The sequence below is a fragment of the Haemaphysalis longicornis genome, unplaced genomic scaffold, assembly GCF_048455015.1.
Source record: "Haemaphysalis longicornis isolate Haplotype H1 unplaced genomic scaffold, Haemaphysalis longicornis Haplotype H1 scaffold_3, whole genome shotgun sequence".
NCBI lineage: Eukaryota > Metazoa > Arthropoda > Arachnida > Ixodida > Ixodidae > Haemaphysalis > Haemaphysalis longicornis.
In genome coordinates, this window is record NW_027526335.1 from 88742580 (window position 1) to 88765554 (window position 22975).

A 22975-nucleotide genomic window follows, 5' to 3' on the forward strand; every position below is an offset into this window, starting at 1 on the left:
TTCGTACATGCCAAGCAAATGCCAACGCATTCCAGTTTTTACAAAAAAATTGGCTTTCTCCAGCCACATGTTTGTATGGCGAGCTACTTGCAATAAAAAACAGATCAATTTACCACTTCACCATAACTTCACACGTATTTATAACTTGTACAAGCTAAAGACACAAAATGCTGTTTTGCTAAAAATTGTACACGCGAAATTCATTTAAGAATCACACTCGTGCAAACAGCTATAACACGAACATTTATTGCATATTTCAGAGGTAAAATTTTATAAATTACAAAAAGCTGCAGCAATGCAAGTCACCGAGACAAATTACAGTTGAGCAAAAAAATTTAAATGTACAGCAGACTGCATGTGACAACAAGACTTTGCTGCAAAACATTTTCAAAAATATATTTAAAGATGTGTTTGCAGACTTCATACTTTGATACCACATACTATGAATGTTGCTTGAAGCTATCTAGTTGTTCACAGCAGCTCATATAAAAAGAAGCAAATTTATACGTATGTCCCTTGTAAAAAAGTTTCAACTCCTCCAAAATTCACAGTTCAGAGACGAAAATGAAGTAAGGAAAATACTTGACACATTTTTCTAGATTAGATACATTACAACAAGTGCTTGCACATGGCACAATATCTACTTCACATGCACACTGAAAGCAGCAAAAAAAAAAAAAAAAAAAAAAAGTTGAGCAGTATATTGAACATGACCCCAATCCATTGGAAGCACATAAAATTTAGTTCCTTAATTTTCCGATCAGTTTCTCAGGCAAACCATTAAAACTGCTAATAAGTAAAAATAATCACCAGAGCACTAGTAGTAGCCTGTTAAAGTAACTGACTAGCATTTTCACCTGTGTTTGTTTATTATTTTAAATAAAAATATATAGTAGATAGATTGATACAAGCTATTCAAAAGTAACGTAATTCAGTAAGTATTGCAAAAAGATACAATAAGTAACTTGTTTAAAAATATGGCTGAAAAGTAATGCAAAAAAGAACAGTTTTTTCAGAGCATAAGCAGAACACTCAGCAAAAGCAGCTTTCAAATCCCAGCCACGGAAATTTACAGCCATTAGCAAAATGCTACCACAAGTCCAAACAACGACTGTCGAGCATTATAGAATGACGCAGCAGCTATTACAATTAACTCTTAGCAGAAAAAGACAATGCAGACTTCAAGGCACAATGGTGATGGGATTGAACCAGCTCAATTGGCAGTAGTCCATGCTGACGCATGAAGAAATTTCACGAATTAAATTTTTGCACAACAAATCTAAAAAGTGCTCACACAAGGATGGACCAGTAAGAAAGCCCTAAGAACGGTTATTGTGATGCATGCTAACTTAATGAGCCACAGCAACTAAGCTCAACCGCAAAAAACTGCCATCAATGAAAAAACATTAGTGGCTGAAGAACAATTACATTATGGCCACGTAGAAAAGCAGTGAGCAAAAATAACATGAAGTAGTATGACTAGGCTAGTAAGAAACCACAAAATTCAACCCTCTCAACTTGCCTTAATTTAACTTTGATATGGCAGTCAACACATGTACAACACAGCCATCTTTTTATAAGCAATGCACATCACCTCTTGAAGAAATGCAGCCTTGCTTGTTCAACGGCCTTAAATGTCTAAAAAGCCACGAAAATCACTCCTCTTCTATCATACATATACATACTCCTAGCGTTAGCAAGTCTATTACGCATAAATAAAGATAACACCTAAACCATCCAGCACTCTGAGAAGTCACACAGAACTGAATGAATCCTTATAAAAGGCCAGCTATTGCCACAAACTGCTAATGGCTGACGAGTAACGTTTTGGACACACGAGAAAAAAGAAAACAAACAAAAAAAAAAAACAGACAGGTTTGGATGCAAGTAACATGAAGGCGTATGTTTGGGTAAACAGGTTATAAAAATAAACTCTTTCAAACTGCCTCAGTTTAAACACCTCTCACGCATTTCCCAGCCCCTGACCATCACGGATGCACAAAACATCTTTCCTAACATAAGTTAGCGTTAAGCATTTACCTAACAGCGCACGTCCTTGATGTAGCTGCTCATACAGACTCAATAATACAGAACAGACGTCGTGAGTACAGCACTGAGCTAAACAAGATGCTTCGCACTTTGTCTAGCTCTACGCGCTAACAAGACCATCATCAACTCCTGGTAAAAATGAACGAAACGAACCTGCACAGCACTCCACCCGGTCACGGGCAACCACGCAATAACAAACATTGCACGGCACCTCATTGCACAAACTGCTATAAGTGGTTGGTAACGGGTGGCTGATCGGCGTCCTGTAGCGCTTCCCTCTGCTCAGCTACTCGCTCGAAGGTTTGGGCCGATCCGTACTTGGGCACGACTTGGAACCGGTTGCCCACACCCCAGCTCTGGATTTCCGCAGAGCCGAGCAGAATGAACTCTAAGCCCGTTATGATTCCCACGGCGCTTCCTATGTAAAAGAACAGCGCCCATGCCTCCAAGGGACTCTGGAAAAGAAAAAGCAATGAGAAATTGAAACCAGGCTAGAATGGCTAAATGTGATGGGCAGGAATTTCACAGCACAGCGCTTCCAGTCAACTAAGGATTAGGTAGAGGATGTTTGGCAAAGATGCACAGAGCTTGAGCAAAGTGTACAGCTTACAGGTAGCATTTTTGTTTGCTACATGCAGATTTTATCTGTACAGAACCGTAGCAGCAGCTAAGATTCTTGCTCATGTATAACCACAGGCACAAATTATGTAACAAGAGGTGAAGAAGTTGAATTGGACAATAAAATGTGTGGTGGAAGCCTCGGAAAAATTACTTCTCAATGAATGCAAAATCCCTGCTGTCTTATCCGTTAAACTAATCTGAAACGCTATTAATGAATAATGCCTTCCACTTCTCCCCTCCTGATGTATCTGCCTGTGCACACCAGCCACATCTAAGTCTTCAAAGTTCTGTTTCAAGCTCAGTACCCATCACTACGCTCCACGAGACTTTGAGTACCCATCACTCCGCTCCCAAATCCACATTTGTGCACAACCCAAGGTGAAGAATTTTCGGTGTGATGCACTGGGACTGCCTTACCTGTCCTTCTAGTAGTCCACCAAGCAGAGATGGTATGGCAAGCCCTGGAATGCTGGCAGCAACATTGGAAATCCCTAGGAGGGTGCCTGGCAGAAATCCACATATGTTTGATTAATTAAGGTCTCTCTGAAACAGACACTCTTGGCACTTGGCACACAGCTTCCCCGTCCACACTTCATAAATTCAATTCCTTGCCCCCCCCCCCCCCCCCCCCCCCATTCCCCCCCTTCGTGTGCACCCATGTGCGAGCGCAGCATTGTTTTGCAGTAGCCAGGCCTATGCACCGTGTCTAGGGAAAATTTTCTTCCCTTCACAACAAACGACCCTCTGGATTTATGTGGCAATCACCCATTTTTGCCTTTGTGATCAATAGAAAAGCACTATTTTCGGCCGAAGGAAACTCTACAAACCAGGATACATAAACATGCCACCCCCGTCAACCTTGTTAACAGTTTAAAAAGCTGACACATAAGACTGCACTGGTACCTCCAAAACAAAAGGAATCATAACACAGTGGTTTCAGGTTTCCAATTTCGGAAACATGGGGCCAGGGCTTCATGCGCACCACTGACAACTTGTTAGACTTATCTTAATTACTGTCCAAGCTAAAACTGTTCATGCATATGTGCGCGCACACACACATGCACAAAAATTTTGAAGCTGATAAACAGAATTCAGCACAGGGTAGGGTTGGTGATTCATCGTTGGTATGATCGCACACTGCAAAAGACCAAAAAACAAGGGGTCTTCCGTTCTTTTCATCTTGGTCTTTTTAACTGTGCAATCATATAAAAATAAACATAATTCATTTGTGTTAGTAACACCATGTAGTTAGCACGTGTGTAGTAAAGGGGCCATGCAGACAAAATGCCGGATTGGTTTGTTCCAAATATTGCCTCGTTACAATAATAGCGACACCACTTTTAACGTAATCTTCACTCAAATAAGCTATATAATTAAGAAAAACGAGAATGGCCATGCGGCCCACTAGCTCATTGCCTGCACTAGAACCTATAACGTATTATCGGCAGCTGCGCTGCACATAGTATGTCATGGGCAGCAACACTTTTGCTGCCCATGCAATGTTTTTGCAATGCAAGTTTGCAAAAGGAAACACAAGTTACAAGCAGGGCTTGTAAGCTTGCAGAATGAGCTATTTGCGCCTAAATATAATGCATATTCTGTTTATAGCAGTAAGAATGCTGGGGTAAACAATGGAAGTAGGGAATGCACACGTAAACATAGAAGTACCAGTACAAACTGCGTGCACTATGCTGGTTATAGCCGCACAGCTGCCCAGGAGCATTTAGCTCACACTGGTCAACTGGCATAAGTGAAATTGTCTGCTGTGACTGTTTGTAGAGCATACCCAATGTTTCACGAAACGAGTACCCATCAACTGTAACAAACATTATCCAGGCACAAACCCGGTAAAAAGCAAAGCAAGGGCGGACAGTGCTCCTGAGTAGTATGGTGGCGCCATCTAGGAGGACTGACAGCAAACAAGATGTTCCGCCATTCGCTGCAGCCCTAGTCTGCCTACTTATGTTCGCTCAAGTACTTTCCCTGGACATATCATCACGAAATACTCAATTCAGCGGGAGGATCATCACCATGGCTTAAATTGTTTAATTTCTCAGTGAATAAAGCATTGTTTGGTGCCGAACAAGTGTGAGGGCATTATAGCACACCAAATCTTTCGAATAAAATAAACTTTTGTTTTGTCTGCATGGCCTCTTTACACCAGGTGTTGCCTCAAAAGTGAACCAGCACAGAGACAAAAGCAGCAAAGGTGAGGAAAAGGGAGACATGCGCAAAGCAAAGCAACGAAAAGCAACTGCAGCCAGTGGCCCGTGTGTACCTTTTCTGGTTCATCCAGTTACACGGCGGATAGGTGGAATATTTCTTTTGCAGGCCTGGCCTCTTATCAAAGAAGCGCCTGTCTCACGAGCCTGCGTCTTCTACCTTGGGTAGCGGTTGGAAAAAGGCTTAGCTCTTTGCTTCACCCTTCCCGTTTCCTTCGAGACGTGCATGAACGCACACTCTGAAACAAAACCAGAAGCTATGATGAATGCAAAGATGGTTTGCCATTGATCATGCTTTAGCAAATTAAACTTGTGACTCTCGAGTGGGACCGCCAGGGGTTTAAGCTCACTTGTCTGCTTAATTAAGCAGGCTAAGCTCTGACAAGGTTGTCGTCCAACGTCCAGGGTACAGTCATGGCACAGGCAGTCTTGCACCTTTTTCTACAAGACTTGGAGGCTGCTCATTCTATGATGCTGAATGAGGTGCAGCGAGCCCCTCTCCTACGACTCGTACGTGCCCGTCTGAGACTATAACATTGGGTTTGAGTAAGGCCAGCACAAAACTGCGAAGTTGTTACACGGGCACAAAAAAAAAAAAAGCAGAAGCCCACAATTAGGACTAATTGCTGCACTATGACTCTGAACAACTTCTACTGTTCAAGGCCACAATGCCAACACATACCAGTTAGTGCGATACCAAATGTATCGTCTAAGGAAGGGAGAGAGCACTAATGCTAGGGCCTTGATTTCTGTTACCAATGTAAGTGGGAAGAAACAAGACTGGCAGCGTTAGGAAGAAAAAATGGGCAGGAGGGGGGGGGGGTCACAAGCACCTCCCATGCCCATAATACAAAAGCAACACATGCACAAGCAACGGACCATAGACAGAAACAAAGCCAAGCCAAGCACACAGATTCAGATGCTAAAAGAAGACAGTCAGCAAATTTCAAAAGTGGGCAGGGAGGCAGGGTGGTGGCATTTCCTTAGGGAGGCTCCTAAGCGAAGTGCGCACCAATCTGGGGCTCACCAGCAAAGTCCGGCGCTAGGTCGACAAAGGCAGCCATGAAGCCGCTGTGGCCCATCCCGTGGAAGCCACCTGCCACGGCCAGCACGACCATGTTCCAGAAGCCGTTGCAACCCGCCAGCGGCACCAGCAGCAAGAACAGGCCCGGAACCATCACACCTGGAAACGGCAGATGAAGCAAGGTGACTGGACGCAGACGTGGGAGATAAGCAGATGATTCCTACTAAAGATCGGTCGTAACAAGGTCAGGCGTCTACAGCCAACCTGTTTTAACGACAGTAAGTAAACAGGGCATGTGAGCGCTGGCCATAATGAAATTCATGCAATGCAGCATCCGCGTCTACAGCCAACCTGTTTTAACGACAGTAAGTAAACAGGGCATGTGAGCGCTGGCCATAATGAAATTCATGCAATGCAGCATCCGCGTCTACAGCCAACCTGTTTTAACGACAGTAAGTAAACAGGACATGTGAGCGCTGGCCATAATGAAATTCATGCAATGCAGGCATCCGTGTGCACCACCACTCCTTCACGCCATTCTACCTCGTTTAAGGACATGGCTCTTAAAACAATTTCTTTTAATTGTTAAGTAAACTCTGTGAAACTTGTCAGTCTTGCTGCTTTTTTCCGCTGATTTTAATAAGCCATTATTTTTTAGTAAGTCAATTAGTTACCAAGATAATTAGAGATAATTAGTCATTTTTGGAGGAACAATAGACAAAACAGTGTTGGTCATAAAACTGTAATCTTTATATTTTTCAGTGCTATGAACCCTGGTGAGTGGAATAAAAGAATCGTTTTTTTGATGCACCGCTTGGAACTAATTTTACACCTCATTAAAGTTTGATGTTTGAAATGAGCATTCGAAATGGTTCCTTGCCACTGATGCCACCAAGGTTTAATGAGCTGTAAAATTAGTTCCATGCGGTGCATAAAAAAAAACGATTCTTTTATTTCACTCACCAGGGTTCATAGCACTGAAAAATATAAAGATTACAGTTTTATGACCAACACTGTTTTGTCTATTGTTCCTCCAAAAATGACTAATTATCTTGGTAACTAATTCTCAGAAAATAATGGTACATTTGAAATCAGTGGTAAAAAACACAGCAAGAAACAAGTTTCATAGAGTTTACTTAATCATTAAAGGAAGCTGTTTTAAGAGCAGCGTCCTCCCTTAAAACGCGCCAAATAAACAGATGAGTAGTACATTTGTTACCGCCACCTGAAGAAACGCTACCACATTATTTAGAGGCCACATAAGGTCCACCTTGCTAGAACAAGTCCATCCCTCTCCCCTGGCAAGGTGGACGTACCCAAGCTGTTGAACAGCTTTCGGTTGTTTGTGATGGTCATGGTGCCCCGTTTCCGGAACACATCCGACACCAGGCTAGCGACGCAGCAGAGGACAGCGCCCAGGATGTAGGGCACCGCAGAGAGCAACCCATTCTGCGAATCACACACAGTAACACCACCCACTGCTTATTTCCAATTTTGCCTCTTCACTAAAACCACACTGAACACCTACATGAAGACACTCCAGTTTCTATGTAAAATCTCGCATTCGATGGTTGTTGGGAAAAAAAAACCTGAAGCAACTGGTTGGATTAAACAATTGCACGATATATTTGTTAGCCACCAAATTCATTCATAGTATTCTTTTTCTTTTTTTAATCTCCCTACCGAGTCTCCTGCTGCCCCCTGGCAAACTGGCACTAGAGCCACTAAATAAGCTACGACTGATGCACGCCAGCAGCCATTTTGTGCTTACCGCTAGAGTGGCCAGCTTTATGCACCCAATTGTGGCCGACCTTGGTGGGCGGAATTGGTCCGGGTTCCGCCTGGCAACCATGACAGCTGTGTTTACTTTTCGAGGATTTTGAGACAGCGTGCCGGTGTGACAGGGTCAGGCTCGGTTATGCTAGCGCAGCTTATTTAGTGGCTCTAGGTTATGCTACAGCCACTAAATAATCTAGAGCCACTAAATAAGCTATGCTTTTCTAGTGGCTGTAGGCTACGCTAGGCCACTGTCATTCTTTCCCAGTGGCAAGCGAAGCAGGTGTTCTCCACCGTCCGGCTGATTGAGACAGCCCAGTACAGAGCAGCACGACATCGCTAACTTGTCTGGGACTTAAAAACCCACTATCAATGTGTTATACAGCTGCACCGCGCTCCGAAAATCACAATTTATCAAAGAACGCACGCCCGCGGCAACACAGGGGCACAAAAATGTCCGCGCCCATGTGCCCTCCGGGTTAAACAAATGTCACGTGACATGGTTCGACGCTGTCGGCGGCATACAACAATGACAGAAAAGAGTGCCGATACTCCGAAACCTGATCTAGTGGCTCTAACAGGCACCAGCTGTGTCCTGTGCAATTCCTTGATCAGCCCTCGTCTGTTCGTGCCGTCTGATCTCAAAGTGCCTGCCCAAGCACGCAAACATCGCTACTGCCCCTCCCACTGTGTCGCACTCACTGCGCCGAGGCTGTAGCGCAGCACCGAGGTCAGGTAGGTGGGCATCTCGGTGAGGAAGATGTAGTGGATCCAGTTGAAGCCAAAGTGGGACAGCACGCTCGACCACACGCCCATGGACAGCAGCACCTTGGCCCACGGCACCTTGCGCTTCTGCAAGGAGGAGGGGACACACCTCCTCAGCTTCTCCCCGAGGCATCAGGCCGAGGCTGGGTACGCTGTCAGTGCTTGTCAAGAGAAGCTACAGTGCTGGACATACACATAGAGATCCAGGTTTCATTGGCACAACATGCACTCATTGATTTCAGAATAACATTGGAAGAGAACAGAAAACACCGGAAAAATTGGGGGAGCTCGCCCATCAAAGATGTGTGCTGCTTAAAGTGACACAAAGCACAAAGGTGTGAGAACAAACCACACCAACTAAACACTAGCTATAATAATCAGCCAGTAACTATTCCCTGCCGTGGCATTACAGAGACTACACCTTTTGTTCCTCAATTTGCTGCCCTTTTTTTGTGCACAGATAAAAGCTGCATTGCCTCGAGGAAGAAGTACTGCAGAGAACAATGGCTATTTAAGGTCAGCGCAAAAAAACAAAGACGGAGACGGGACGACGAGGGCTGCGCTGACCTTTCAACTGGTTCACACCATGCCTCTGGGCCACTTTTTCTGGATTGTGCTTCATTTGCAATAAAACCGGTCGGAAGTTCAGCTCGGTCCTCATCGTCCCGTCTCTGTCTTTTTTTGTGTGCTGTTTTAATGCGCAGCATTCTTTGTCGAGCACCCCCACAGCCAGGACTGTGTAATTCCCTGCATTTCCACAATAATGCAGATTTCGCGAAAGTTCTACCTTATTCACTATAACAGCGTAAATGGATATAATCAGGGTCGAACAAAATTTTGAAAAACCAAAAAATACGAAAATATAAAATAATTATGGAAAATTACAAACTGGGAAATGCTCTGCATTTCCACAAAAATGCAGATTTGGCGTAAGTGACACCTGCAGTCGTCATAATAGCGTAAATAGCGATAATTGGTCGTGCAGAATTTAGAAAAAATGAAAAAATTGGCCCCAAAGAACTCCCACTCTAGACAAGCGGCATAAGAATGCTACGCATTAGTAGACGATTCTCTGAATTTCTGCAGATTATTTTTCGTATCACGTATTAGTAGACGATTCTCTGAATTTCTGCAGATTGTATTTTTCGTATCACGTACCAACACTGCCATTTTTCCAGTCTATTGAGTGGCTGAGCATCCCTACGGAAGCAACCGAAGAGGTAAGTCCAGAAAGCCACAAACCAGTTGAGCCTGTTCGTCGCCCTGATTAGAAATGATGAAGTCCAGCTCTTCGGGCGATATCCTGGGGTGCTGGCTGGGTGTGTCGTAGGCGAGAAAACACCAGAACACGAACCAGATTATGCCTGCCAGACCTGGAAGAACAAGGCACAGGCCACAACAATCTTTGCAGCCAGAATATTCGATACGTAATGGATTGAATAACAACTCCTCATACAGGTTACCTGGCATACATCATACATGTGACATGTTACCTGGCCATCTTTAAGTGGGGACACTTGTCTTAAAACAACTTTTAATTTTCAAGAGAACTTTGTGAAACTTGCCAGTCTTGCTGCTTTTTTCCCACTGATTTCGAATATGCCACTATTTTTTCACTTGGTCAATTATTTCCCGAGATAATTAGAGATAATTAGCCGCTTTTCGTCAAACAATAGACAGAACAGTGTTGGTCATAAAACTGTACCCAATGGCGTCCAGCAGTGACTCCGGTTTCATCCAAGTTGCGATGACTGGGTAATCGTTATATTTTCCAACTCTATGAACTCTAGTGAATGCAATAATCGAAGCAGTTTTTTTATTTTACAACTAATTTTACAGCTCACTAAACTTTGGTGGTACCAGTGGCAAGGAACCACTTAGAGTGCCCATTTCGAACACCGAAGTTTAATGAGCTGTAAAATTAGTTTCAAGCAATGCATCAAAAAACTGCTTCGATTATTGCATTCACTAGGGTTAATAGAGTTGGAAATATAAGGATTATAGTTTTGTGACCAACACTGTTTTGTCTATTGTTTGACCAAAAGTGGCTAATTACCACTAATTATCTCAAGAACTAATTTACCAAGTGAAAAAATAGTGGCATATTCGAAATCAGTGTGGAAAAAGCAGCAAGACTGACAAGTTCCGAAAGTTTACTTGAAAATTAAAAGAAGCTGTTTTAAGGCCAGTGTACCCCCTTAAGGGGCTATAAAGACAAGAGACAAATTTGGCTTCGTGCCGATAACTATGATACCAATTTTGTTACAAACTTCAAACAAATAACCGAGACATCAAAGAAAACATATGAAGCAGCGTCGACTCTCCAGGCACTTTCCAGCAATTGCTCTCTGACATCACAGAACCTTGCCTGTGCCATTGGCAGCCACCGACATAGGCCCCCACCGAGAAACATGACTGCACGATTGTAGTGCGGTTTCTAGTCCTGTTTGATCATATCATCATATCACTTAAATGCTAACTTTTAGTCAACATACTGATAACAATGTTTTAAGTGCTGGCCCATATTACCATATTTGCACGATTCTAACGCACACCTTTTTTCGCTAAAGGTAGCCTTGAAATTTGCCTGCACATTACAATTGGGCACAAAACCGAAATCGGCTACCAATGTCCCTCGCTTTCGGTGCTTTCTGATGGAGGCGAAAAGCGAAAACGCCCGTATATTCGAGATTTCGGTGCACGTTAAAGATCCCCATGGTTGGTCAAAATTCATAATCAATCAATCAAGGTCTCCTGCTTTAGTTTCAATGCCAGCGGGAGCTGGATTGACAAGTTTATGGCACACAAGGAGTTTTCGCTGTCACAGTTGCGTGCGTCAAATAAAATGTCTTCTGGCAGGTACGTGGTGTCCATGACTCTTACATCTGTGCGGTAGAATCGGCATCAAATTAAATCTTCGAATTTTCATCACTAAAATTACCTGCGTGTTACAATGCGGAGCGCGTTAGAACCATGCAAATATGGTACGTCACCCCTGCTCATATGCCCACACTGCATCACTGTAGCATGAAATTTGCAAGCTTTTCAATTGTTTCTGCATTTTTTTTTTATTAAAGGAATGTATTTGCCGTCTGTAATGGAGCTGAGTGAGTTCCCAAAGGTGAGTTCTTTCTAACTTAAAACAAAGTTGCCTTTTGTCTGCATGGCCCCTTTAAATGGTGGCCGCAAAGACATCAAGCACCTTGTCTGACTTTAAAAAAAAAACCAGCCTTTGCTAGCTCCCCTAACCCGATTCCTGCCCTGAAAGATGCTGTTGTCACGCACAAAAGATATGCTACCACAAATAAACTTCCCAATTTTCTGCACTACAACCGGAGCAGTGAACATACACACTACATTCACCAGGTATCAAAAACCAGGGTCATCACCCTGGGCTTGCAGTCAAGCGGTGGTGCAGTCAAACGGAAGCAGAGGTACCAACACCACAGCAATCGCACAATTGTGTTTACCGGTGGTAACCTTCCTCGGTGGCTCCCAGTTGCACAAAGTAGTTGCTCTGACAACACGGGGGAAGGGCGAGAAAGTGGCCAGCGAGTAACCATCCCTTCACCTGTTTTCTTCATCATCTCGCTTAACTGTTTGAAATTGAGTAAAAATTGGTGCGACAGCTATTGAGACGTTGTAATCTTCCAAAGGAACCATGAAGGTTCCTTCAGCTGATATTAAGAAGTGTTCTTATCTTACGCTGTGGGCACACATAACCAAAACAAAGTACTGTCTTTTACACCTATAACCGTGCCCTGCATAGGAAATCCATGTTGCATCCACAGCGAAAAAAGGTATTCCCACACATTTCCGGCATTATTGAAAACATAATATAGAAACTTTCAGTTTTTGTGAAAAAGAAATACTGCTCAATTATGTCGCATTTACTCAGATTACGAATATACAAGGGGTCATTAACTTTTTCGTTACCCTGCTTAATCAAAACCATTCAATTTGAACAATACCTTGGGAGCCTTTTTTCATAGCGTTCCAGGCATTTCTGGAACAAGAAAAGCTATTTGGGGTTAGCTCGAAAAATGGCCTTTCAAAATCAGTTTTGTTTTCATTTTTGCAACAAAAATGGGATTTTTGACACGCGTTTGCATCACCTCACCTGGGTGTGGAAAAGAGGCGTGTTCATCACGCGTCACTGCTACCAAAGAAGAAGGTGTGCCCCTCTAATTACTCTGCATCAGCGTTTGGTTTTTGTTGTCAGGGCACGAATGGTGAACCAGAAGATGATTTTCAATCATCAGGTTTGCACTGTGACAGTAATAATCCCTGAAACTGGCTGAAAATATCAAGCAGTGCCTGTTTGCAAATTTATTTTATGATTTTAGGTAGTTTGATCACTTTTGTGCACGCTGTTCAAAGTTGTGCTGTAGTTCTACTTACCACAGGACCATTCGCAAACAGTTTACAACAGTTTCAGTTTCGTTTCTGCATTGCAAAATTCATATTTGGTGCTACTACCCAGTTACCCAACTTCAAGCCTATCTGCCATGGTGCCTTCAGCGTCCGCTACTGATCCTCAAAAAAAGCACGCCGCTCGTGATTTCATACCACCCTAACCCAATTTCTGTGATAAGGGCTTTTGATACAAGTCAAAAGATAACACCCAGTCGCCAAATATCAGTTCTGACGAGGAGAGCGCTTCAGCCCAGCCTTACACACCGCCAGATGTTGGCTGCCTGTTTCGTTTCCATGTAAGGTTATCGAACCTCATTCCTTCAAGCAGGGCTACAATAGCGAGTCAGAAGATGATAATAAACCGCAAGTTTATGTTTTGAGAGACAACTGGCAGTGAATGTCAAAAAGCATCAACCACCGAGTTTTGTTTTCAACTCCATGCAGATTTTTCCGCATCGCATGCTTGTCCCGAATACTGTGCTGGCCATAAATGCTAAGTCAGTCATTGACAAGGTGTCATGTGGGGAAAAATTGGTGCCTCCGATAATGTCAAACAGCCAGATTTCTTCCATGGAACCACCCAAAATTGCACATTTTGAAATGGAGGTTGGCTTCGCTGCATGGCACGGGCCCCACGCCAGCTAACATTTTTTTTATATATGACAAAGTGTTCCGGGCAAGTGAACATATTTTCTAGGACGTGTTTTTGAAATGTTTCCCTACAAAATGTATATTCGGAATTTTTTCTGCTATCAGTGGTTTGTTATACACAACTCCTTTTTTGCAATTCTTTTCGACAACTTGACAAAAATTTTGATTTTGATATTTTTTTCGCAACTATGATGTATGAAAACTTTTTAACAACTGGTGTTGTTGGAAAGGGCATTAAATCATCTTAATTTTATGTTGCTGCAAATAGTGCCTAACCAATATGTTTAGCAGGAAAAAAGAAGTTTTCTTAGACCCATAAAAATCAGTCAATTTCTCGCGGTAACGAAAGAGCTAAACATAGTTATTTTCTTCATTATAACGTTGATGCTATTCTGCTAAGCATTATGTTGCTGCAGGTCAGCAACAGCAAGCCAGTATGACTTTATGCCTTGAGAAAGTAGGCACCCAGCCTGATTTTTTTCTTTCCTGCCCTTCCCATAACGACCAAACTGCAAATAAACCCACCGAGAAAAAGTATATGAAAATTGCAGAAAAAAAAGAAAGAAAGCATCTGAAAACTGCAGAAGCAAAGGTACCATCCCCCGTAACACGCCAGCACTCACCGAAGACGTAGAAGATCGAAGGCCAACCGCCGAGAAATGTTGAGTCAGCCAGGACGCCCGATGCCATCATGGCAACCACAGCACCCACATCAGATCCCGACTGGACAATGGAGATGACGCGGCTCCGTGAAGTGATGGGCGTCCACAGGGCAATCATGCAGTGCATCGCAGGAAATACCACTCCCTGCAGAGATCACCATGATTTCTTTTTGTATTCACAGATTGGTCAGTGCAGGACTGCCCTGAAAACTAGTAATTGTAATTCAACAACAAGGATAGAGTGTAGCTCTAAAATAATGCATATCAAAATTTTTCCAGAAAATGAAGCCTAATGAGCCAAAAATTGAACCAAACCAAAAATTTAACTACCCCTAAATTTGCATACGTCAATCCTCCCCCATAAAGTTGGCTTTTATTATTACGCATGTGCTTCAAGTGAAGCCCCCTTTACAGGGAGTTTTCATATCGGACAGCGGATGGCATTAAAATTGTTATCATTTCCCACACACAGTAGCTGTTGCAAGAAATGGTCCCGACACGTTGGCAGCCACGACAGCGGGCAAGAAAGCGGCTAGCAAGAAAAAGAGCGAGCACCTCAGCCAACCCCTGCAGGACTCGGATGCCGACGACGATGATGTGGTGAGCGCCGGCCGCGACGGGCAGCACGAGGGAGAGCAGGCTGGTGACGAGCACACCCACGCCGATGAGCCACTTGGGCCCCAGCTGCTCAGCCAGCACCCCACCGGGCAACACGGTCACAATGTAGCCGTAGAAGAAGGAGCCCAGCACCAGGCCCTGCACCTTGGCGTCCCAGTCGTAGCGGGGAGCCTGCCCACTTCGCTCTGTGCCGCCACACACACACCACAGCACACGGTTTGTCAGTGAGGTGACGGGCAGCTTCCAGGGGGCCAACCAACACAAGCCCCGCAAGCATGTAATTGACATTCAAGCATGGCTTCCCTCTCTATGAAAGTCCCTGACTGATGAAGAGTAGATGAGACGGAAGTGCACCCTCTGCAACACTACTTCCCTTCCCCCAACCTGACTGCAAGGGCAGAGGGGGAGCACGGAATAAGAATACCCTCACCACGCTTGCTACTTGAAAACTTTGCGTGCCATGAGCCTTCCTCGTACTGGGTGCAGGCTTCACATTGTGTGCCGACTTTCCACAACAAGGTAAAATGCAACTTTTGGCTACATGCAGACAGCTCTTAGTGCGAGCAGATTATGTTGCTACAACCCCAGGATTTTACATCGGTGTGCATCTTAGAGCAGCTTGAATTTTAACCCTCACTGCGCAACGTTCACCTGTACCGTTCGAGTAGAATTAAAATTTAAAGATACAAAATTTGAATCCTCTTTTAACAAGGTTTGCTGATAGTTTCTCCATCATGACTGAAAGCATTTTGTGTGTACTGTTTTTCTCAAAACAAACTTTTATAGTGTCCAAAAAACTGAAATGCCAAAGCCTCTGCAGAAACTCCACTTATGCAAATGCTTTTTTTCCTTATATTAAAAAAAAAAACACCAACTTGAAAGAACTGGCTCTGCATTCAAGAACCATGCCTGCAAGTGTGCTCAGACATCACACATGCAGCCAGTCGTCGTCGTTAGTTGCAATTTCATGCTCCCAACAATTTGCACAACCCTATTCAGCGCCTTAGAATCTCTTCAATTAAATCATTCTCACAAAAACTTCAACATCTGACACTTTTTTGGGCCCTTTGAAGAAGATTTGCAAAAGATGCTATGGAAGCAGTTGCTTGTTTCACACTATGCGTCTGGTCATATGTGTATTCACAGAAGAGACCCAACAAACTCCACGTCGTCATCAGCAATTACAGCCAGTTAAAATATTCTGCCTTTAAATGTTAGTGTGACATCAGCGGGACACACTGACTGCACTGTCACATGTCTGGGGCTTTGTCTCTGTTCACAAAGTTTTCGTTTGTCCTCCATGACCAGTCTATTTGTTTGTTTTTACACACACGTGGTAACCACATGTGTAAAAATGCACACACACACCGCCTCTTTGATTAATTGCCCCGAATTCACCACAACTTGCCCGCATTTCAGACTGGTGTTCACTTATAGCACATACTCTTATCTCTAAGGAGAATCCACCGAGTGCCTGTACCCTAAGCACGATTTCCAACTTAACAGGCTGGCCTTTGTCAGGGAGGGTGCAACACCAGCAGCTCTTGTCCAGAAAATAAACCAACACGCGTGAACAGATCAGGGAGGGGAAAGAGAAAGGTGCTGCGCACAGTACCTGCAAATGGATCGGCGGCTCCATCAATCAGCCACGCGTTGTCCTGCGGAAGGCACTGGGTGTAATTGACCGTGTCGTCGGTGGGGTGCTTGACCATCGCCACGATGGCAACGCTCAGGCTCACTCTCAGCGTGTACACATTGACCAGGCCGATGAAGCTCACGGCCACAAAGACGTGCCTCGCTGGTATGGACAGCCAGCCTGCACAGGGTGGTGGACACTGGTGGCATGGACTTTCGTGTGAAGCTTGTAGAATTAGCGTCCCGCAACTGGGAGTCCCCACAGTGTAGCATCGCTTGTTCACCCGACCTCACTTCAACCGAAGTGAGGTGGGGTGGAGTTACCTCCGTAAAAGGACGCAACTTCCTCCACACTTTAATGCAATGCATCGAAGATCCAAGTTAGCGCCTCTCCTGAGTATTCTTTCCTCCACCATGTGAAGTACAAAGTTATACCCCTGCCACATGGTGAATTTAATGTCATTCCCATCGAGTGTCATTCGTTCAAAATGACATTTGTTTGCTGCCACACAACAAAAGAAAATGTAATGGCAGTCAATCAAAATGACATCAGGGAACGAATGAGTTTGCGGAACCCATTCGACTGCGTTCTACCAGCAAATGTATTACCTCTACACCAGAGAATCGGTAGGAAATGCCCACCCAAAACTGATTACTAAGGCGTCAGTATCGTTATAATATTTTTACATGCGTACAATTTTTAGTCATTTATCTATTCATATGAAGCAAGCCGAATAGATTTGTAAAAAAGAAAACTGCTAGCTTTGCTACGAGGCCAGCCTCAGCCGGTGTGGTGGGCGCCAGCGGCCATGTTTGTTTATAAGATGTTTAATTGTGTTCAATAAGTTGCTGTAACAGTGCTTATGTGCATTCAAAAGTGCAGTAAAGATGTTTAAGCTCTACTGGCTCAGTTTTCGGAAATATTAAGGCGCTTAGTAAAATATTTTCTCTAAGCAAGTTTTTACCCATCGCAACTGCCATCATTTCCAAATTACATTAATTTTGGCGGTGTAGCTGCACGTCAAGAAAATGGCATTAAGTTGAGCGAATGACATTCGGTTGGAATGACATCAAATTTTCTGTGTGGTCGAGGTATTAGGGAGTACAGCAGCCAGTAAACTCTGTTTTGTCTTCCTTCTCACAAACATGATCAAGGGATGATTGAACAAACCAACTTACAATAACGGTTATTACATACCCCATACCACAAATGCAGTGCAGTGTAGGAATTTGGGAAGGTGGAACCAGAAAATGACCACATATGCGACAGCAACAGTGTTTGTAGGCGACACCCACATCTATGGCTTCTGGAAGCACACAATGTGCCACAAGGATATTTCCCCTGTCACATCACTGGCTTGCAGCTTTATGCCTCGCACCTCCCAAAGCATTGTGCAGAGTTTGTGCAACAGAGTACAGCATTTTGCTTTAGTCAAGTGTTCCGAGAGGACACAACTAAAATATTAATTGTGGTTGCCCAAACTTTGGCAGACTAACTAAGTGCACATCCCACAAGGGTCCTTCAAAAGTAACACCCCTGTCGCACATCAGAGCTAATGACGTTTTGTCATTAGTTCGGCGCTACACAAGAATACCTAATGACATTTGAGGCAAATGGCATTTTAGCAGTTAAATGAGGTTCGGGAGCTCATTCAGCAGGCAAATGAGTAGCCTCGACGGCAGTGGTGCGTCACTAGAGAAGAAAGTTCAGTGATAAATTAAAGATTACTGTTTCTAAAAGCTGTCAGGAACCTTATATTTTCCCTTTCATACTGTTTTTCAAGTAAAGAGAGACAAACAAGTGCTTACAAAAAAAAATATGGGCCCCAACCCTAATATGGATCTTTTGTGGACTTGTGACAGCCTGTGATGTCTACTTATGCTCCCTAAAACTTTTCTTTTCTTTTTTTTAATTAAAAAAAAGAATTATTTGTTTTGCTTTAAGAAAACTGTTCCGTATGAAAATGTTCTAGACGCACTTTAACTATAATTTTGCAAGCTTACTAGTCGTCATCACTTTCACTATCAAATAACATTTCTTTCGTCGTGTAGACCCGCACGGCCAAACCGAATGTCATTAAGGGGGGACACTGGTCTTAAAACAACTTCTTTTAATTTTCAAGTAAACTTTGTGAAACTTGTCAGCCTTGCTGCTTCTTTCCAACTGATTTTGAATATGCCATTATTGTTTCAGTTGGTCAATTAGTGCCCAAGATAATTAGTAATTTTTGGAGGAAAAATAGACAGAACAGTGTTGGTCATGAAAGTGTAATCTTTATATTTTCCAATACTCTGAACACTGGTGAATGCAATAATCGAAGCAGTTTTCTGATGCATCGCTTGGAACTAATTCTACAGCTCATTAAACTTCGGTGTTTGAAACGGGCACTCAAAATGGTTACTTGCCACTGGCGCCACCAAAGTTTAACGAGTTGCAAAATCTCTGCTCGGTGAAATGATGAAACGGATCCTGGTCAGCTCAGCCAACAGGTCGTACAAGTCCCATAAAACTGTCAATTTATATGGCAACGCTGTGAAGTATTTCTTCACTGTGTCAGTACATGACCATGGTGTCAGCTTATAGGACAACAACTGCACTTTACTGGCACATACAAATGTGACGAAGTCCCAGCTTCCGAAACCCTTCCTCCACAACCGCAGCCATGACAAACAAGCCCTTCCTGCAGTGAGAGCTACAGCTGAGTCACTTATCACAAAAACAACGCACACTGCTTGTATGCCAATTCAGCTGGTAGTCGGCATCCTGTTTCGTTATACTGTTTTTTTGCATTTTGTTGTCGTTTGCACTCACTGACTGATACACAGTAACTTATCCAACCAGTTTTAGATGTACATGTGGATGGCCTTATACAAATACGCTTTTTTCTTTTGTGCCGGTTATTTATAAATGTGTCCTTGAATTAAGTTCTTCCTTCAAATTTTATAGACACTGCATTGGTCATAAAAGTTTGCAGCCTAATGAGCTGTGGGTACTACACATCATGAGGCTATACATCTGTCCTCGGCTATACGTCATGGCTTGGTTGACAAATTTTAGAGGGGGACATATCTCCTGGACTTGATCATGATTTGGTTTACATGTTTTAAAGTGGATACATATGCTCTAAAACATGTCAACCAAACTGTGATGTATAGTCCAGGAGATACGTCCCCACAGCTCATTAGGCTGCAAGCAATATCATTACGTTACCGTCATACAGTCGTTACTCGAGACCAGAAATTTAGGCGAAATTCCCATTTTTTTTCCTTGAGTTCATATCAAGCATGTCCTAAGGAAAATAGAACACTTTCCTTTATTGTGCCTATAAGAGCCTGTTTCGAGGTAGCGCTTAAAAATGCCCTTTTTGGGTTACATACTCCTTTTTGGAGTTTTTCCCACTCATATTCTGCTAAAACTGTTCTCACTTTGGGAGCCCGCAACTGTGCGTTTGTTTCGTCCCATTTGAAAGGAGAATCAACGCGCTGTGGCAAACACGGCGAGACGTGGAACCCGTGACCGCGAGGACACCCCGTCATCTTGAGGTCATCCCGAGCAACTAAACTGGGCTGCTAGAGGTCCAAACGCAGTGATACCGCATCCAACGTCACTGCCGGGTGTCAGCAGGGGCTTTTTGTTCTATGTCATTCCGCAGCGCTGTGTCTAGGTATCAATGGCGAAAACTTATGCCAGTATGCACTCTCTACTGATAGCGCAATGAAAAACATGCAACAGAGGGAATGAACGTCACAAAACCGTGCATGTACCGCTCAATGTCAAAGATGCCAACGACGAAAAACCATGTGAACATTTGTCACACGAAAGCTTCAAGGTGACGCCACAAACTCGTGCACAACCAGGAGCAAAATACAGGGACATCACCAGCCGTCAAGACGCAGCACGTATAGCACGAAGGAGGAACTGGAGAAAGAGGTTAGAGAACGAGGATCCCGACCCTTCCTTAATATGGCTGCAACAACCGTCACTCTAAGGGTTAGTTGAAAAAAATCTTGCGTGCTGTCTGATGTCGTTAACCGGTATAAAATGCACAGCTACTGAGTGGCATTATGTATTCCCAGCAGCTTTCTCCAATTCTGGAGTACAGGATGAGTAAGTTTCTTATCCGGAGTTATTCCACTTTACAGCACTATCCTTGGAATTCATTGGTGTTGTCATCAAGGAGCAGTTACCGACTGTGCCTTTTCCACCAGAGCCTGTTGTTGCAACCTCGGAACACGGTTAAGGTTTCGAGACTTTCACAACAAATTCTCGGTTCTCCACAGTTTTGTAGCAGACGAGAGCGTCGACATTTTATACCACGCTACATTTAAGTGTAACTTGGCACATTCGTGTGCTATTTCACATTCTGAGCAGAAAGCATTGAGCAGTGAAAAACTTGGGCAGCACTCTACATCAGAATGCTGAGCTCATTTCGAAGGCACGGGACCAGTCTGCCGCTATCCGCAAAGTACCGGTTGCTGACAGAGCCATTTCGAATGCTCAATCTGTCTGAGGCATATCACATAAAGTTCCTGGATACTCTTTGCTAAAGGAGCTTCCAAAGGCTCCGAGTGGCATTGATATTCCAGATGGAATAAGATAATTATCAGTGTTCCAAAGAACAAGTATGTTCGGTGTTCAGTGGACGTTGACTGTTCCTTTTTTGCACACAAATACAGCATAAAACATTGTCACGGCTGGTTTTGCATGGCATTTAAGGCACTCTTTTAGTGCCGAATCACCCAAATTTCACGTATACAGTCGAACACGGATATACCGAACTCCAACGGGATCATAAAATAGTTCGATATATCGATGATTTGAAATATGAAATATGCCTATCTGAAAACTCCGCACATCACTGAGAGCTTTTCAAAGTCACTACAAGCGGTACCTTACCGATTTGTTCCTCACAGCCCAGTAAATTCAAAGCCACACCGCTACGATAACGACAATTTAACACAAACAACAAAATCTGTAAGCTTCGGTTGCTTCTTTTTTGCATCATAAGTTAACAAATCCAGTCTTCTGCTTTTCTGTGACCATGGCTCCGAAACGTGGGCCGTGGACAAAAACACGTAACATGCCACATGGGTCGCCCTGCGCGATCAACCACTGAAAACCGCTAGAGCATGCAGAAAACATGCCAGAAACCGAACGCGGCAGGAGAAGTCGCCATCATCATCACATCCATCGCATCAGGAGAAGCGCACTTGCAGGGGCAATTGGGGCGCAGCGTTCGATATATCAAATGTGTCCGTGATCGAGAGTTCGATATACGCGTACAACAGCGCTATACTTTGGCAAGGGGTTTCCAAGGGGATGTTCAGACAGTTCGATATAGACAATAATTCGATATATCCGTGTTCGATATATCCATGTCCAACTGTATTTCAACATGGCGAGCCTTGTATGGCGATTTCTTACGAAGAAAATAAAATTACTTTCTCATAGCACAAGATTTGTACGCTGTTTCTATTGCCAGAAAAGGATTCGTACTAAAATATGCGGCTGAAGTAAATTATTATTAAAACTGGAGCTTTTGACACATATATGCATGCATAAATGACACTTTTTAAAGCCTATTATAGGCGCCTAAAACCTGGATATTTTGTGCCCAGAGTTCGGTCTGTAGTCATTACCGTTATTTTATATTTATCATTTAACAAGCGGTAACCGACCGAATGGGGGAAGTGATCAACACATGAACGAGTTTAAATTGGTCCCATTCATGAACTACTACCCTTTTACAAACGCATCATATCGGCTGTGCCTGGGCGTGTACGGAAACCAAGTTGGAATCCAACTACTGACGGATAATCACACGCATTACTTGCACTTACTTCTTACTGTTGACCCGCTTTGCGTCTCTCCACGAGCTTGTCCTGCCTGTCCACCGCTAGCCATCTTCACGAGCACTGCGAAGTGGTCGTCAAAGGAGATAATCAAAAATCAGCAAAGGAACGCGCGCAAGCATTGTCGACAGCGGCGGTGCGATAGCGTTTGGTGTTTACTACAGAAAAAGCAGCAGCCAGCTGTGAGCAAGTTTTTAAAATAAACAACAACTTCAGCCAACGTTCGCAGTTCCTGTCGAACAGGACGGGACAGCTGCCCCTTGCGAAGAGCAACTGTATTCGAAAAAATAAAAATAAAAGGAATAAAATAGGTGAGCGGGCGACAGCGCTGCGCACGTGTGACTACTCGCCTTGCGGGTGATCCATAGTGCTGTCGAGCTGTCCTTGAGCAAGAGTGAAATTCCAGCTTTTTGTCAGGTGAAGTCCGCAGTGATAGGCTCACCTTGCCTGAACTAGCAGTCGGTCTGCTGACTCCATCGAAGCTAAACGACAGGGCAACCGACAACCGCCGGTTGAAAGTGCCGACAAGAAAAAAGAAAACTTGCCCCGCTGGGAACCAAGCGAGGCAGGCTGGCAAGGGGGTAAGTGGCACGAAACAACAACACAACGAATGCACGTGCTGTCGCCGTCACGTGGTCAACTTTGAGCCGCAGTTTTCTTTACCCTTCAACAGATGTCCCTGC

General features: G+C 43.8%; 1 protein-coding gene across 3 annotated transcripts; it reads right to left on the reverse strand.

The window, feature by feature from the left end:
• Window positions 1-226: 226 nt before the first annotated feature.
• Window positions 227-22953, reverse strand: LOC144174806 (sialin-like). Of its 3 annotated transcripts, XR_013323521.1 has the most exons (12): window positions 22643-22953; window positions 22281-22355; window positions 16420-16620; window positions 14742-14989; window positions 14148-14331; window positions 9700-9830; window positions 8395-8544; window positions 7233-7365; window positions 5920-6075; window positions 4949-5131; window positions 3088-3173; window positions 2435-2504 (listed from the first exon to the last, which is right to left on the reverse strand). XR_013323521.1 is itself a non-coding variant. In XM_077703700.1 (11 exons), exons 2-11 carry the CDS (start codon window positions 22342-22344, stop codon window positions 2277-2279), a joined length of 1581 nt encoding a protein of 526 aa, XP_077559826.1. In that variant the 5' UTR covers window positions 22345-22355; window positions 22735-22951; the 3' UTR covers window positions 227-2276. The 3 variants fall into 3 exon arrangements, 2 of the variants coding, with proteins under 2 accessions (XP_077559826.1, XP_077559825.1); XM_077703700.1 differs by lacking the exon at window positions 4949-5131 and having other exon boundaries at window positions 227-2504; window positions 22735-22951; XM_077703699.1 differs by lacking the exon at window positions 4949-5131 and having other exon boundaries at window positions 227-2504; window positions 22643-22951.
• Window positions 22954-22975: the final 22 nt, after the last annotated feature.

Bases quoted from the DNA above. Each gene is read 5' to 3' on its own strand.
- LOC144174806 (XM_077703699.1), bottom strand. The intron at 9,831-14,147 runs GTGAGTGCTGGC...TTGTTCTTCCAG, and splicing joins TTCGATCTTCTACGTCTTCG to GTCTGGCAGGCATAATCTGG. The intron at 8,545-9,699 runs GTTTGTGGCTTT...TCCTCCTTGCAG, and splicing joins GCGACGAACAGGCTCAACTG to AAGCGCAAGGTGCCGTGGGC.